The sequence below is a fragment of the Cyprinus carpio genome, chromosome B12 (genome assembly GCF_018340385.1).
Source record: "Cyprinus carpio isolate SPL01 chromosome B12, ASM1834038v1, whole genome shotgun sequence".
Taxonomy (NCBI): Eukaryota; Metazoa; Chordata; class Actinopteri; order Cypriniformes; family Cyprinidae; genus Cyprinus; species Cyprinus carpio.
The window spans coordinates 17,324,088-17,342,071 of record NC_056608.1 but is presented as its reverse complement, the minus strand read 5'-3'; the positions used below and the strand labels follow the sequence as shown (position 1 = coordinate 17,342,071).

Below are 17,984 nucleotides of genomic sequence, written 5' to 3'. Positions count from 1 at the left end.
CATTTTGCAGGTTCTCACTACCATTTTTTTTTTAACCATGAAATGTTAATTTTCACTACCATGACCATATGAAATTCAAGTTTACAAATCACACTGGGATAGCATGGATCAATAGGTTTTAAACAAATTGCTGAAGTTCATGCCAGCTCAAATTTTGCTGAATTGACAGCAACAAAAGGTAAAAAACATGTATGTAGATCTGCATATTTTCTTTTTGAGTATGTATCACTTCAACTTTGACCTAAATTGATCAACTCTGACTTCAATTGACAAGACTCAAATCCACAGAGACCTTGACGGCATTCTTTCTTTTAATTTCATTGTCTATTATCAGAACAACAGATTACAAAATCCAAAGGTGCTCACATCTTATCTGTCATTACAGTCAAATGTCAAAGTTCAACTTGAACGTTCTTCCTAAACTGCTGTGATGATGCTGAGGCAAATGGAGTTAGAAAACAGTGTGTGTTCATAAGATCATGTTGTGTCATGCTTAACTGAGGTTGCTAATAGGAGGTGTCACATGACTAGCCTAAAGCTGTTCTCTTGCTAACAAGGGTTTTAGGGTCCCAATGGCCTCCCTGATTGTCACTATAAGCTGAAAAGCAGTAAATGATGGGTTGAATTAGCAAAGTGTTACTGCAAACCATCAAAGGAATAAATAATCATGATGAAAACCTGAGTATTTGAGTGGGAGCAACTTTCAACCCAACTTTTACACTGCATGCAATTCAATGTCACGCTGACCAGCAAAGGCAAATGTCATAGTCCACCGTTTATACTAGCACTGTATAATTTCACATTTGCATGTACTTTACAGCATGCAGACATTTACGCACAGACTTGTGAATCTTGTGCAACCCACATTCACTTTAAAGGATTTAGCTGTATGACTAAGATTCTATTTATGTTCGGTCTTTTGTATTATCAGGGAACAGATAGCAGCAGTTGGTTCAAAGGTCACTCATGTGCTTGTTTTATTGGACCTGAGACCATGCCTTCCTTCTCAGTCTTCTTGTGGCTTTAGCAAACCTGTGCAAGGGACAGTCTTGCAGGACTTTTTCCTCCAGTTCCATCACCTGACGGACACACCGGACTAAGGTTAGCCAGGTACTTGTACTTCTAAAAATCTTTATTTATTTGTTTAATTTCATATCCATATACCAATATATAGAAAACATAACATTAGGCATTTCACTAAGTAGTTAAATGATGATTTTGGTGTGCTGATATAAATGTGCATTTATTGTTATGCATGTTTTAAACAAATACAGCATGATGCAGATCATTTTGTAAATTAAAAACAGGACCAGTAGGGATGTTTTGCATACAAAACTTCCTGAATGGTCTTGTGTACATAGAAGACATTGCATTCGTAACTCTTTTTCTAACTAGTTTGGTTTCTCAGAGAATGTTTATTAGAATTATCTTATCATTGTGACTTGAGTTGTTCTGGTGTTTTAAACAATGAGATGTTCTGATCAATAAATCAAATGATGCTTAATATATTAACACTGGTTTGAGTCTGTGAGTATATGCTCACATATATACATAAAATATATATATATATATATATATATATATATATACATAAAGTGTAATTATATATATATATATGTACTTTATGTATATACTTTATGTATATTATATATATATATGTATATATATATATATATATATATATATCTATATATATATATATATATATATATATATATATATTATATATATATATATATATATATATATATATATATGTATATACACAAGAACATTTCTTTCTATGTTTAAGAAAGAGTAGTGGATGCTCTTGAGGCTGAAAAGGGTGATATAACCTTTGCTAGACTTTGGCCTCCATAAATGCATTGCTGGCCAGATAATATACCAAATCCAATAGCATTATAATAGCCATGTGTGCAATACTGGAGATCATTTTGAATCCTGAAGGAACTGCAACAGGTGTTGAAGGATAACTCTGGACAATGTTAAGAGGAATTTAACCCCCCCCCCCCCAAAAAAAAAAGGCGTGATTGTGAGATATAATTGGACTGTACTGTGCTCTTCAACCTTTGAACAAACTTATGCACTCTTACCTTCACCTCTCTAAGGTCATACTGATATTTGTCTTCATCAATACCTTCTAATCAGTGCAGCATCAAAACAGCACTTGTGTGATTACAGGGAACTTGAACTTCCTATAACTTCAAATCCTATGTTATGAATGAAACTAACCCTCCATGTTATTCAAATTTTTAATTTTCAATACTGTTAAATATTTTATCAGCAGCTTTAGCAGATCCTGTGCATTATGGAATTCTTGTTTGAGTTCCTGTTTACCCCGCTGTCCACTTCAGGACTGGTGTTTCTGTTCAGCCTCGCAGCTGTAGCTCTGGTCCATCTCAACACCAGGCCAAAACCACTACAGCCACCCACAGACCTCAACCAACAGACTGTGGGCATAGCGGTGAGTGTGATCTTTTGTTAGCTCTATGCAATGTAATTTATTATGTTAAAAATTTATAATTTGTCTTCTTAAAACGTCTTGTCAGTGATTTATTTGGAATGTCTGCACATTTAAAAGTACCTTAATAATTAGCATTGTGTTTAAAAAAAAAAAAAGTTCAGTATTTGGAATGTGCACTAAAACCCAACAGAAACGCTAAAATAATATGAATAACTGTTCATGTAAGATACAAAGGTAGCAAAAGTATAGCTCTGGTTGAACATAAATAAAATATAAACAATAAATAAAAAACATTTTAAGGCTACTGATATGGCTGGGGTCCTCATATGAATATGCATAATTTTAAACATATTTAATCAAACATACAGTATATACAGTGATATCGTGCAATATTATTACCATTTAAAATAACAGTTTTCTATTTCTGTATATTTTAAAAGTAATTTATTCATGTGATGGCAAAGTTGAATTTTCAGTAGTTGTTACTGCACCCTTCAATGTCAATTAGTCCTTCAAAAATCATTCTAATATGTTGATTTCTAAAATATATATATATTTTTATTATTAATGTTGACAGTGGTTGTGCTGCTCAACATTTTTGTGAAAAGCAAATTTTTCAAAAGAACAGCTTTTTTTAAATAATAGTTTTTTTTATGGTAATGCAAAAGACTTTACTGTCACTTTTGATCAATTTAATGCATCCATTCTCAATAAATGTATTACCGTAATTTCTTTCAAAAGAAAAATCTGACCCCAAACTTTTGAATGGTAGTGTATGTTCTGTACATGTGTGTGTGAATTACTTCATGAGGTTCTTGTGCCTGTTTTTATGGTTCTGAATGTCTTTTAGCACAGTGGTTTAATATTACTGGCATTTTTTTATTTACAGGGTGGTGCTAGAAAAACAGCACTCTTGAAAGATGATAACTTGATCTCGTACTTATATGAGGACGCCAAAACTCTATATGAGGTTTTTCAAAGAGGACTACGTGTTTCAGGTGAGAGGTCATGAGGTCAAAATTCACAGCAACATGGAATATTGACATTCTTTTGAAATCAATTCAAGTCCTATTTTCATGCTAGCTATGTTAATTCACATCTAACTTCCGTTGCATGTGATTAGTCTGTGAGATATTTCATTATTACTGTGCAGGAAATGGACCGTGCTTGGGTTACAGAAAGAAGGGGCAACCTTATCAATGGCTTAAATACAAACAGGTATTTGAACCAACCACAAACATCATTTTGAGCTCAAAAGTGAGGAAAAATGAGGTCTTCGTTTCAATGCTTGCCTCTGATTATCTCAGGTTTCAGACAGAGCTGAATTCTTGGGGTCCGGACTTATCCATCGTGGCCAGAAGCCATTACAAGAATCATTTATTGGCATCTTCGCCCAAAACCGGCCAGAGGTGACATAATAAGTCTAAATGTCAATCAAAAATCAGTACTGATATATCATTTTCCCTCTAAACATCCTTTAAACAAGATAGAATGGCTTAAGATATTGCAAGGTTTGTTCATTTTTCTTGAAAATGTTTTTCAAGAAAATGTTTTTATTTTCCTGTTTTAAGCATAAATATAATCAAATTTAGTGCACTAAAGAAAACAAAACATGTGACAAATTTATACCCAATAAGACAAGGCTATTTAAATACAGTATATTCTAATGCACGAGTAATAATCCAGTGTACTGTACATATACTAAACTCTCTTCTCTCTTTTCAGTGGATTATCGCTGAACTGGCCTGCTATACCTATTCCATGGTGGCAGTGCCTCTTTACGACACCTTGGGACCTGAGGCTCTTGTGTTCATCATTAATAGAGGTACTTAGTTAAGCCTGCTTGCTTGCATGCTTCATTAGAGGTGTTGGTCAGAGCAGCTTTAGTGATCACACCTGCTGAACTCTGCTGACTTATAATCTTTCAGAAGATGATGACTTTATTGTTTTAGCGACCTCAGTAACCTTGCTTCTTCTGCCTCCAGAGTTCAAGCTCCTTTGTCTACCTTTGCATAATCACATAACTCTTTCTATTTCTCTAACTAATGACTGATATTATAATTAAAGGTGAGGTGTGTAATTTTTGTATGTTAAAAAATATGTCTCCTGTTGCAGTTTAATATGCAGAGACAACTACTGTGATCTATTCTTTGGTTGGGTTTGTGAACATGTCAACTTATGGCTCAGCCAATGAGATGAGTTTAGGGCGGGACTATCTGTTTAATGGAAGTGGGGAGTTTTTTGGAAACCTGCTTGAATAGATCCATTTTATGCCACTGGTTGCAAACTGTAAATATGATCTTTAATTTAATCATTAATTATGATATTGCTATATTATTGCTACATATACATTATCATTCAAAAGTTTGGGGTGCATATGATATTTCATTTTTTGAAAGCAACTTATGCTTACCAAGGCTGCATTTATTTAATGAAAAGTAGATTAAAAGAAGTAACACTGTGAAATGTTACTACAATATAAAATAATAATTAGTTTTAATATCTTTCAAAATGTAAATGAAATTTATTCCTATGATGATGCATTTTCAGCAGTCATTATTACAGTCTTCAGTGTCACATGATCCTTCAGAAATCATTCTAATATGCTGATTTGATGCTTTGGAAATGTTTCAAAAAAAAAAAAAAAAATTATTAAAAAAAAAACAGTGCTATTACATTTTTTTTCAGGATTATTTGATGAATAGAAAGTGAAAAGAACAGAATATATTTTAAATATTTTGTAACATTATAAATGGCTTTACTGTCACTTTTGATTTTATTTATTTATCTTTAAAAATATAAAACAATTTTTTTAAATATCTAACCACACTAAACCCAAAACTAACACCATAAAATCAAAAATTAACACATTTAATTAAAAAATTTTACATTATTATTATTATTATTATTTTTTTGTATTTAATACAGATTTAGACCTTTTTAAGTATTATATTTATCTCCGCAGCAAAGATATCCACAGTGATATGTGACAAGCAGGATAAGGCAGAAACGCTGCTGGATAACTGTGAGAAAAACCTCACACCTGTCTTGAAAACCATCATTCTCATGGACCCCTATGATACTGCATTGACTGATAGAGGCTCTAAGAGTGGTGTGGATATCCTGTCCCTGAAAGACGTGGAGGTACACTGACAGCACTATCTGTTCAGTAATAAATAATAAAACAATAATACAAAATATTAAAGGCTCTGATATCTTTCAAGGTTCCAGAACAGAATATATTTTTAAAAACATTTGTGTTTTTTTAAGGCCTTGGGAAAGAACAACCATCAAAGGCCTGTTGTGAGTAATGGGTTAATTATCTTTTTTTTTTTTTTTTTAGCAAATAGTATTCATCAATATATTCGACAAACTTAATGTGATTTGATTTGTTTCCAGCCACCAAAACCAGATGACCTAAGTATTATTTGCTTTACCAGTGGAACCACAGGTTAGTGTGATGCAATCTAATCTATTCTGCTTCAAGACTGCAAAAACACTGCAGACCACATTTATTTTTTTGAAGCCAATGCTGCTCCACCTCTAGTGAATACTGTGGTCTGGTCTATGTGTGTGAGCTTTAATTCTGTATTCTCTGCTTCAGGGGATCCAAAGGGAGCCATGCTGACCCATGAAAATGTGGTTGCAGATGCAGCCGGTGTTGTTAAGACTTTTGAGGTACTGCATGTCAGTGTGATGGCTACATGATTTTTACAGTCTCTATTGGAGTGTAGATTTTTAATGTTGGATGCCAAACCCATGTTTCTTCAGAGCGTCTTTTCACCCGTTCCATCTGATGTGTCCATCTCGTTTTTGCCGCTGGCGCACATGTTTGAAAGAGTTGTACAAGTAAGCCTGTCTTTTATATCTGGTGCTCACCATCATCTTTGATGAAACATTGCTAAAGGTCTTTCAAATTTTCAGTGTCAGGTACTAGAATCTTTTATAAATCACATGATGAATTACTTTTACAGAAAAGGAACACTGAAGTCATGCTTGCTTGTTCTTATTTATGTGTAACAGACAGTGCTGTACAGTGCAGGGGGAAGAGTCGGGTTCTTCCAAGGGGATATCAGACTTCTATCAGACGATATGAAAGCCCTGCAGCCTACCGTATTCCCAGTGGTTCCACGTCTTCTGAATCGCATTTACGACAAGGTATGAAACTACACATGCAGTCATTTTTTTTTTTTATAGATGGGCCTCTATTCATTCACTAAATTGTGTATGTATGTAATGATGAAGGTAAGGTTTTAGACATGATTGAATATATATATATATATATATACGACAAGCAATGTTCTGTCCAGACTGAATGTGGAATCTGCGGTCTGTTAGGATTTTGTAGCATTAGTGGAGGAAATTTTTTAGTGACGCATTTTACAGTTTACATTACACCAGTAGATGGCAACAAGTGACTCTCAAGTAACTTATTATCATATTAATATAAGTTTGTGTAATTAATATAACTTATCATATTAATTCAATCTATTAGTTCATTCACTAGCAGTTTGAACTGTTCTTTCACCCGATTCGTTCAAAAACAATGATTTTTTTCCAGGATGAGACATCACTATGATGTGTTACACTGATGCTCAGTGGTTGATTCTGTTGTGCCTTTTTTCAATTATTCAAACTATTTTGGTTGACGAAGCAGAAATAGTAATTGGGAATATTGTGTCTAAAATGTAAGTTACTCAATATTAAGTAGTAATACAAACCAACCAATAAACAAAATGTTTTGTAGCTTGTGTTTGTCACAGTGTCAAAACTCAGACTTATGTTAAAGAGGTCTGACTCACATCCATAGCAAAAACATGTGGAATGAGTTATTTGCCAATGTTTAAGAGTTCACTTAAGACTCATATACATTTGTTTGTAAATTTATAAAACAGAGCACCAATAAAATGCTCATTGTTCATTTTCTGCTGTCTTCCAGGTCCAGAGTGAGGCCAAGACTCCATTTAAGAAATGGCTTCTGAACTTTGCCATTGAGAAGAAATGTGCAGAGGTCAAGCATGGAATTATCAGGAACGACAGCATATGGGACAAACTCATCTTTCACAAAGTCCAGGTATCCTAAACAGACCATACCTGTACATTTTTATTTATTTGGGAAGAGTGGTACACCTGTGAGGAATGGTTCTGGAAAGTTTTGAACTGTTTTCTGCAGGAGTCCCTGGGGGGCCGCGTGAGGGTGATGGTGACGGGGGCCGCTCCCATTTCTCCAACTGTGCTCACTTTTCTCCGGGCAAGCCTCGGGTGCCAGGTATGAAAGGAAGAGTATAATAACACCAAAAATCGATGAACTATATGGCTCCTGTTTTGGCTTATAAAAGACAATGTGATGCAGTATTGCTTTACTGTGTACATGGCCACTGTTAAACCGGGTGTATATATATGCATGTGTATTGATCTGGTGTCACAGTGACCCAGTGCTGACCCCTTTTTCACTGGCCTGCTTCCAGATATTCGAGGGATACGGCCAGACAGAGTGCACTGCGGCCTGCTCTTTCACCTTGTCGGGAGATTGGCATACTGGTGGGTTCCTGTAACTGAAAAACATGTTTTTGTCTGTGTGTGAAACATCTCTTAGCACTGACTCATTTTGTATACTGTTGATTTCAGGTCATGTAGGAGTTCCTATTCCATGCAATATTGTCAAACTTGTTGATGTGGAGGAAATGAATTACTTTGCATCTGACGGGGAAGGAGAGGTAATGGAACATAATTTTATAAACCATATACTAAAATGTCATTGAAACCACTTATGGCTTTTCTGTTTCATTTTAGGTTTGTGTCAAAGGGAAGAATGTGTTTCGTGGATATCTCAATGACCCAGAAAAGACAGCAGAAGCTTTAGACAAAGATGGATGGCTGCACACTGGAGATATCGGCAAATGGCTGCCTGTGAGATCCCTTGGTTTCTCTTTTTTTATTAATGCACCTTAGAAGGAAGGAAATGTATAGGCCTACTGTGTTGTGATATCAGCAGGCAGCCAAGGACACAAAATCACAAAACTTAAAGCTGAATAGAATACAGTGTGTGTATCTTTAGCTCCAAAATGATTAATATTTTTGCGTTTAAATAATGTAATCCCAAAATACATTACTATACAGTAAACTACCTTTCAAAAGCTTGGGTTGGCTAAATAACAATACTAAAAAAAAATTAAAAAAAAAAAATTAACCACTACAAATTGAAGACTGAAGTAATGATGCTGAAAATTCAGCGTTTCCAAAACAATGATTTAAAAACATTTTAAAAAATATATAAAAATTGAAAACAGTTTAAATTATAATAATAGTTCACATTACTACAGTATTTTTTACCAAAATAAATGCAGCCTTAATGAGCATAATAGACTTACATTTAAAAAAAAAACAAGGCAAAATCTTGACCTTAAATGAACATAATTTGTTGTTGATTTGAAGATGTTTATGGAAGTTATGTTTTGTGTTCAATTTACCAGAGTGGAGTGCTGAAGATCATCGACAGGAAGAAAAACATCTTCAAACTGGCTCAAGGAGAATACATTGCACCAGAAAAGATTGAAAACGTTTATATTCAGAGCGCTCAAGTCGCCCAAGTGTTTGTGCATGGTGACAGTTTACAGGTAAAATTAATATGCATTCCTTGCTATTTCTGATGATAAAAAGTTTTTTTTTTTTTTTAAGTTTATTGTGAAGCCTTATATTTAAACTGAATGTGTCCAGTCCTCTTTGGTGGCCATAGTCGTGCCAGACCCTGAAGTATTGCCAGGATTTGCAGAAAAACTGGGAGTGAAAGGTTCACTAGAGGAGCTTTGTAGAAATCAGGTATGCTGTATGTATTTACATAGTTTACCTTTGAAAATACATAAATGCAATTCTGCTAGTTTACCACCTCCATTTAAAAAAAATGGCTACATATTAAGTTTTGCTAGTAATAATCTTCATTATTTTGTAGGAAATAAAGAAAGCAATCATCTCTGACCTTAACAAGCTGGGGCGTGAAGCAGGGCTGAAGTCCTTTGAACAAGTAAGTACTTTTATGATCTGTTATTATATCCGCTATTATTAGCATATATTATTGTTGAAGAAATACTTCTCCCAAAAATGAAAATTTCCTGAAAGTAGATCTGATCTCATGCTGTCCAAACAGCGGATGAAAACATCACAATAATCCACAACACAACTCCATTTTATCAATTAATGTCTTGTGAAGCAAAAAGCTGAGGTTTTGTAATCCATCAAGACATTTTTAACTTTTAATGAGACCTCTCATCTGAAGGTATATGCACAGATCAAGCACTGTTTACAAGTGGAAACAGTCCAAAACAATTTTAAACAAATAAATCAGTGGATTTTGATGTCATTTTGATATATTGTGTTGTTTTCTTTTCACGTCTAATATAGTACTTATGTTCTCTTTTCGGTAAAAGACCTGTACCTGCATCCCGACATGTTCACTATAGAAAACGGTCTCCTCACTCCAACACTGAAAGCCAAACGGGCAGATCTCACTAAATTCTTTAAAGTTCAGATTGAGAGTCTTTATGCTAACATGTAGTGCATTAATAAAAACTGAGGATATTCTGCGGTGTGACCATGTATTTATGAGTGCTGTTTGTGTTGTGATGTTTTTCTATATTTGCTCAAAGATTCAGTATTTTATAAGCACTGTATCAATATTAATCTGTCAGTCAAGAAGACATATATGATTTGTCTAGGTATGTTAATATAAAACAAATGTATGAACATCCTTAATGTAAGGAATACCAAAGAATGTTAATTTATTTTTTTTCCAAGGAAGAAAATGTGAAAACATTAACATGTCAATTTCACTACATCAATTAAATAAACAATTGTATTTACATACAGGTGCTTTGTTGAGTAGAAACTAATTTTGTGGTTGCTTTCCATTAAAAAAAAAAAGAAAAAAAGAAGAAAATAAAATTACGAAATTACTATACAGATCACGGTTGTTGTTTTTTTTTGTCTCTGAAAACTTCAGCGAGGTTGACATCAGTTTTACAAAAAAGTAAGCCATCAAAAATAAAATAAAATTGTTGTTTCCATTATATAAACAATTTCAGACAATTTGCATGACAAAGACCTTGTTACAGTTGGAAAAAAGGCTTTGCATAATCAGTGTGGGCACTGACGAACGAGAGAGCAAGCAAGTAATAGAAAGAGAAAACAAGAAGAAGAAATAAGTAAACATCTTAATAACCCCCTTTAGAGAATATACTGCCATATGCCCCAATCCCCTTTTAATAAAACCCCTATTTCTTTCTCATTTGCCATTTTCTCTGGCAGCTGTTCTTTGGAAATGAAATATTATTGAGTTACGCAAGTGAATAACTTTGGGGTGTCTGTCAGTATCAGTTTGCCTCAACACTTAGCGCTGGTGCCATTGAACAGCTTTACAAAAGAATAAGAAAGAAATTTGCATCTCAGCAGGGCTCAGGGTTCCCTAATATTAGGTCCTCTGTTCAAAGCGAGCTGTGAAATATAGAATTCTGTATCATTGTTCTTTCTTTTCTTCACTTGTCGAATTATTCGCCGAGTCATAGTGACACTTCTCAACACATCTGCGTGGAAACCATCCTCTAATTCGAACTCCAGCTTTAGGGAGAGATATCATTTTAAAGATTCAAATTATGAAACGCTTTTAATTGCTGAATTTGAACATATAATATGTCGAAACTTTACCTTTTGCCTGTTCCTCATTCAACACTTTGTCTCCATACATCCACCATCTGTTGATTAACAAGAACATACATATACATATATAAAATCCTCTTAAAACATCCAGACCTAATAATTTTACATTACTGTTCAAACATATGGGTTTGGTACATTTTTGTTTTATGTTTTATGCTCACAAAAATAGAGTAAACAGTAAAATTGTGTCACAATTTAAAATAAATCTATTCTATTTTAATGTATTGTAAAATATAATTTATATAAATTTATAAATATATATATATATAAATATAATATATATATAATATAAATTTATTTCTGTAATGCCAAAGCTGAATTTGATCAATTTCACCAGTTTTCAATGTCACAATCCTTTGGAAATCATTCTAATAAGCTGATTTGGTTCACAAGAAATATTTATTATTATCAAAGTTGAAAGCAGTTGTGCTGATTAATATATTGGTGAAATCCACAATAGCAACATTATAAAAGTCTTTTTTTGTCAATTTTGATCAATTTTAATGCATTCTAGCCTAAAATCTGATAAAACATGCTGGTCTAATAGCATGTAGGAGGAAAAGTTAATATATCTATTATATATATATATATATATATATATATATATATATATATATCTCAACAGTCCCCATTGGAAGCTATGTACTATTAAAGTAACTAAACCAATGGCTCACTTTGTTCCTCTAGTGGCAAAGATGGTCTCCCCCTTTGTGAGTTTGATCCTGGGTTCCTCAGTACAAGGTGTCCTAAAGAAAGTGTTCAGTCCCTTTCCCAAAGGACAACAAGCACCATTGTAGTCCTCCACCACTCTGTACTCCACCTGTGAAGCAGACAGTAAATAAATAAGTGCCCTAAATAAATGCTGCCCTCTAGTGTTTAAAAGTGATTCTGGCAATACTCACACTCCTCTGACGTTTATCATGTTTTTGTTTCAGCTGCTCAATCTGAATAAAGAGGAAATAAAAACTATTACAAACTGAGCTATAGAGCTGTATTAAACTGTAATATAATACCTAAAGGATGATCAGTAATATGTATTATGTTGAGTACATACGGTTAGAGTATACTGGTTACACTTCTCATGCACAGGCCATTCGATTCCATCTCCTAAGGGGGCGCCGGACCACGTGAACACCTGCTTGAAGTTCTTCCATCTGGTGCCCAAGTCATAGGGGAAGATGAAGTCTTCACCTGTTTGGTAGTACTGGATTCTGTCTTTGGCCTGGGAACACAGAGATTCTTGCTTTAATGTAATAAAACCCACATGACTTACTGAATTCAGAGGTGGTCCATAGTCCGTCATACTTCCAAAAATTCCAAAAGTACCCACACACACACGACTTGAATGCTTACAGTGTACATGTGCATTTGGAGAGTCGATATTTTTGTTGCTATATGCTAAAGTCTATTTTAAACTGCATTTGGCTATTGTTTTGTAAGTATTGTCACCTTATCAATGCTTAAACCTCAATTGAAAGATTACATGGAATATATATATATATATATATATATATATATATATATAGCTATATATATATATATATATATATATTATAATTAATTTAATACTACTGTTCAAAAGTTTGTGGTCAGTTATTTATTTATTTATTTTTTTAAAGAAATTACTTAATAAAATACTTTTATTTAGCAGTGGTGCATTAAATTGATAATAAATCAGAATATATAATATTTAATAATAAATTAAAAATTAATAATTAATAAAAAATAAATAAAAAAAAATAAATTCAATTAAATAAATAATATTGATAAAAGTATCACAATTTCCACAAAATATTAAGAAGCAAAGTAAATAAATAAATAATAATAAATTAAACTGTAATAATATTTCACAAAATTACTGTTTTTTACTGTAGTTTTGATCAAATAAATACAGTCTTGGTGAGAATAACAGACTTCTTTTTTTTTTTATAAATCTGATTGACCCCAAACTTTTGAACTTGAAGTACTGGTTGATTAAAAAGACCTAAATTCTTGAACTTAAAGTACTGGTTGATTAAAAAGGCATTCAGCACCTAAATGTATATGTATTTTGATGACACTAAGCGCTCATAGTTCAGGGAAGTCTTTAAAGGGCTACTCCTGAAAGAGTGTAGCTGTGTATTGGCTTAGGGAAAGAATACTGGATTAGATCACCTCATTTAAAAGAAAAGTATACTGAAAACAAGCTTACTTTCTCCTCAATCCATGCTTCTATTGAGGTTTTGTTTCGAAGAATCACCTTCATCTAAAATAAAAGATGAATTTCTGATCAACATTGACTGTGGGAAATATAGAAAACATCCTTACAAGCAAACTATGAATTAAACAGACCTTATTTAATTTGTTATGAAAGAAAATAAGTAGTGCTGTCAAATGATTAATTGCATCCAAAAATAAAAGTTTTTGATTACATAATATATGTGTGTGTGCTGTGTATAGTGATTATGTATTTAAACACACACACACATGCAGGTATATATTTAAGAAAAATTTTATGTTTATATTTTAAATATATTTATATATTATAGAAATTATATGAATATAAATATATACATGTAAATATTTTCAAAATATATACTGTATGTGTGCGTATTTATATATACATAATAAATATACACAGCACACACACATTTATTATGTAAAACCACCCCCAAAAAAAACGTTTATTCTGAATGCGATTAATCGCGATTAATCCTGATTAATCGTTTAACACTAACAATAAGGAAGCGAGAGAAACCATTTCCTACCTGAATAAAAAATAACATCCCAACAGCAATAGTGGTACCCAGTGCCAGTCCCAGTGCAAAGAGAGTGGCTGCAAATGCTGCGATGCTGAAAGGCATGATGGGATGGTGGATGTGCCGAGCAGCGCTCATGTCAATCTTTACAGTGCTCCAACCAAATGAGATCTAAGAAAATAGACAGCACATCATCACAACAACCAGGAGTAAGAAAACTCAGCCCGAGCATTAGTCATAAAATGTATGAGCATTTCAATAAAAGCTCATCTTAGCTTAGCCTAGCGAGCACACAGAGGGAATATTTTACATTACATGTACATTACGTGTCAATGCTACAGCTGTTGCTTGCTATTAGAATTAAAGTGTGAGACAATATGAGAAAACACTTACCCGATCATAAAGCTGAGTGTACATGGTCATGATAAATATTAGCGCAGCATGTATGCAGCCCAGTGGAGCAAGCAGAAGGAAGCTGGTGAAGTACGCATGGTTCGAGTGACCACAGCAGTTGTTGATCCAGGGACAATGATGATCCATCTTCATCACACACCTGAGGGAAGAAACCAGTTTTATAGTCATTATATGTTTTTGACATATATCAAGCACATAGTGGTTTAATAATAAATGAATCCTTAAAGGGATTTAATTTAAATAAACAGTTATCAATTACTCATGTTGTTTCAAACCTGTATAACTATTTTCAAGAATAATGGGGACTTTTATTGTATGGACAAAAAAAAAAGACATTTTCCAAGAAGACAGTCATACAGGTTTGAAACAAAATAAACAAAATATTCATTTTTGGATAGACTATCCTTTTAAAGCTGAAGTCCCCATCATCAAAATGAAGATTGACAATAATTATTTGTTTTCAGACAGGCTTCTCAAATATGCCACCAATCTGCCATTGTAGACAAACTAATAATCCTACAAATGACTTATAATAGTGTAAGAATATTAAAACGGGATTGGAAAAGATTTGTATTTATTGATATTGTATCAACACACTTCAGCTTTAAAATGCATCATTATTAATAGAAACTAGTCTGTTTTTGAGACAAATCTACCTGTTACATTTGCGACAGTGATGTGCCCTTGGGGCTTTATAGCCTTGGCACAATCTACAGAACTGTAAGTACATTATATCTTGTTGATTCTCCTGTTAGAAAACACAGACAATGACATAAGTCATATTAGACATGCTGAATGCAGACACCTTCAGAAAACAGACAATATCATTCAACATACACATGCTTTAAAATCTTTTTATACTATACTGTTAAAAAGTTTGGGGTCAGTAAGATTTTGTTGGAAAGAAATTCATATTTTTATTCACCAAGGATACATAGATTGGCAGTAAAGACTTTTATTGTGTTAGTTCTATTTCAAATAAATGCTGTTCTTTTAAACTGAATTCTAAAAAAAGCATCACTTTTCCGCATAAATATTAAGCAGCATAACTGTTTTCAATATTGATAATATTAGGAAATGTTTCTTGAACACCAAATCAGCATATTAGAATTATTTCCTTAGGATAATGTGAAACAGAAGACTGGAGTAAAGGTAGCTGATAAATCAGCTTTGCTTTAACAGGAATAAATTAGATTTTAGAGAAAACAGTTATTTTAAATTGTAATAATATTACAATATTACTGTACTTTTTGAGCATAAGACTCTTCTTTCAAAAACTGTAATATTCTGAAAACAGCCTAAAACAGACTTACCGGTTTCCACCCCAGAGGAATGTAACCAGGGCCTACAAACATGGCATTAAAGTAGTTGTAAAGAATGAGGACAGTCCAGTTAATGAGCATGATGAAGTTGATGCTGCCTCCTGTGGTGTCCAGTGGCCAGTACCAGAGGATGGAGTCCAGTATGGCCATGGAGGAGCACACGCTGATGACGGTCAGAGCGATGATCGGACCCCAGTGGAACAGCCTCTTGACCTCATAGAGGTTCTCAAACACGATTATAGCAGAAAGAATATTCATTGTTTCGGTGGATGTCAGCGTCTTTAAGGTCCTCAATGTAACAGCTGAAATAGTCAGGCGTGTTGTCTGTGTTTACTGCAGTGACTTAAAGAGGTTAAAGGGCATCTTTTCTGTCTTCTTCGAAACAACCAGCGATCGGCTACGTCACCAGTCACAAGGGCCAGCCGTGTCCTAGAGTTCCAGACTTTGTCAACGTGTGGCATCCTTCCGTACTAATCCTCTGATCGCCCTATCCTCGAGCTAAACCCAAGCCATCACATCTGAAGAGAGGAAGGTGGAGAAAACAAGGAACATGGAAGAGGAAGACAGAATCTGAACGACTCACCTCACACAAAATGTTAACAGGATAACCATAATTTAAATCAAAATACCACAGTTAACTTTTGTTCCACAGTTTATTTCTGTATATCTATCTATCTATCTATCTATCTATCTATCTATCTATCTATCTATCTATCTATCTATCTATCTATCTATCTATCTATCTATCTGTCTATCTATCTATCTGTCTGTCTATCTATCTATCTTATTTACCCATTCATATCTATCTATCTATCTATCTATCTATCTATCTATCTATCTATCTATCTATCTATCTATCTATCTATCTATCTATCTATCTATCTATCTATCTATCTATCCATTCATCTCTATCTATCTATCTATCTATCTATCTATCTATCTTATTTACCCATTCAATCTATCTATCTATCTATCTATCTATATTATTTACCCATTCATATCTATCTATCTATCTATCGATCTATCTGTCTATCTATCTATCTATCTATCTATCTATCTATCTATCTATCTATCTATATTATTTACCCATTCATATGTATCTATCTATCTATCTATCTATCTATCTATCTATCTATCTATCTCTGTAGTATATATATTATTTACCCATTCATATCTATCTATCTATCTATCTATCTATCTATCTATCTATCTATCTATCTATCTCTGTAGTATATATATTATTTACCCATTCATATCTATCTATCTATCTATCTACTCTGGTACCTACTATCTACTTTGGTATTTCTTGAATATTCATTATTTTATCAATGCCAAACTTGTCACTGTCACTTCATTCTTTTATTCATATGGAATGTGAACAAATTTAAATGTGGCACTGTCTATTTTTAAAAATACATTTTTGCTAAAGGCTAGGCCAACTGTCTTCATGACACAAATATGCAATAAGACTACGCTTATCCATTAGTGTTCTACGTCACTATTTCTATATCTAAATAAAAAGGCCAGTTTGTTTAGTGATGTCATTATAACATAAAGCAGGGCTAAAGAGAAATCAGGATTATTCAGAGAATGCAATGGTTAATGTTACATGTTAATTATTGTGCTTCAGCGGTTGCATTTCTTGTGTTGTCAAGGCACACCCAAAGCTTTGTTCCTATGCTCCTGTATTACATAATTTAGGTTAGCTTTGGATTGTGGTTAAACAAATAGCATAACAAGGTTTTTAACATGTCCAGCACCAGAAGAAACTCAGAAACTCTATCAAGTTGTAGTCAGTCTGCATGAACTGACCGGTTCACTATTACTCAATATTCCCATTTAAATGTAATCCATTCAGTGTAACTCTACATATACATTACACTGAAATACAAAAGAAAATAGAGGCTAATTGTAGAAATTAGCTTTATCTTTATAATGGCCAATCCATAAGATATCAGATCTTATCAATGACATATGCCTCGAAAAAGGTCAAGGTTACTAATAGAGACATATATAAACTCTTGCATCTTTCATTATGACGGCAGCAACATATATAGCTTTGATAACTGAACATATTGTTTTGAAAATGAAAAATTAATCGTTAACACCTAACTTACCTCGACATTTCCTTGTGCGATCAGAGTCCGAGAAAAACTGAAAGTCACGCTTAATATGAATCAGTGCCTTGCTATTTAACGCCCTTAATATTGTCAGAAGCGAAATCTCTCTCTTTTTTTTTAAATATCTAAAACATAATTCAACGAGAAAGACAATACACATACACGCGCGAATCACAGCACAGCGGAACCATTTACAGGAAGAGCTCGTGAACAAATT

General features: G+C 33.4%; 2 protein-coding genes across 2 annotated transcripts; one reads left to right on the top strand and one right to left on the bottom strand.

Annotated features, from left to right (window-relative positions):
- The first annotated feature begins 956 nt into the window (after positions 1 to 956).
- On the top strand, positions 957 to 10,420 carry acsl5 (acyl-CoA synthetase long chain family member 5). The gene is made up of 21 exons (XM_042735782.1): positions 957 to 1,110; positions 2,285 to 2,464; positions 3,354 to 3,462; positions 3,618 to 3,682; positions 3,772 to 3,873; positions 4,190 to 4,289; positions 5,430 to 5,608; positions 5,735 to 5,767; positions 5,864 to 5,915; positions 6,069 to 6,142; positions 6,236 to 6,313; positions 6,488 to 6,622; positions 7,404 to 7,538; positions 7,638 to 7,733; positions 7,933 to 8,005; positions 8,093 to 8,181; positions 8,258 to 8,374; positions 8,938 to 9,081; positions 9,182 to 9,283; positions 9,414 to 9,489; positions 9,886 to 10,420. The coding sequence occupies exons 2-21, from the start codon at positions 2,309 to 2,311 to the stop codon at positions 10,014 to 10,016; spliced, it is 2,046 nt and encodes a 681-aa protein (XP_042591716.1). The 5' UTR covers positions 957 to 1,110; positions 2,285 to 2,308; the 3' UTR covers positions 10,017 to 10,420.
- On the bottom strand, positions 10,223 to 17,983 carry zdhhc6 (zinc finger DHHC-type palmitoyltransferase 6). The gene is made up of 11 exons (XM_042735777.1): positions 17,765 to 17,983; positions 15,639 to 16,165; positions 14,982 to 15,073; positions 14,305 to 14,464; positions 13,921 to 14,082; positions 13,365 to 13,418; positions 12,228 to 12,395; positions 12,076 to 12,117; positions 11,848 to 11,993; positions 11,162 to 11,208; positions 10,223 to 11,074 (listed from the first exon to the last, which is right to left on the bottom strand). The coding sequence occupies exons 2-11, from the start codon at positions 15,903 to 15,905 to the stop codon at positions 10,974 to 10,976; spliced, it is 1,239 nt and encodes a 412-aa protein (XP_042591711.1). The 5' UTR covers positions 15,906 to 16,165; positions 17,765 to 17,983; the 3' UTR covers positions 10,223 to 10,973.
- Between the last annotated feature and the right edge of the window lies 1 nt (position 17,984).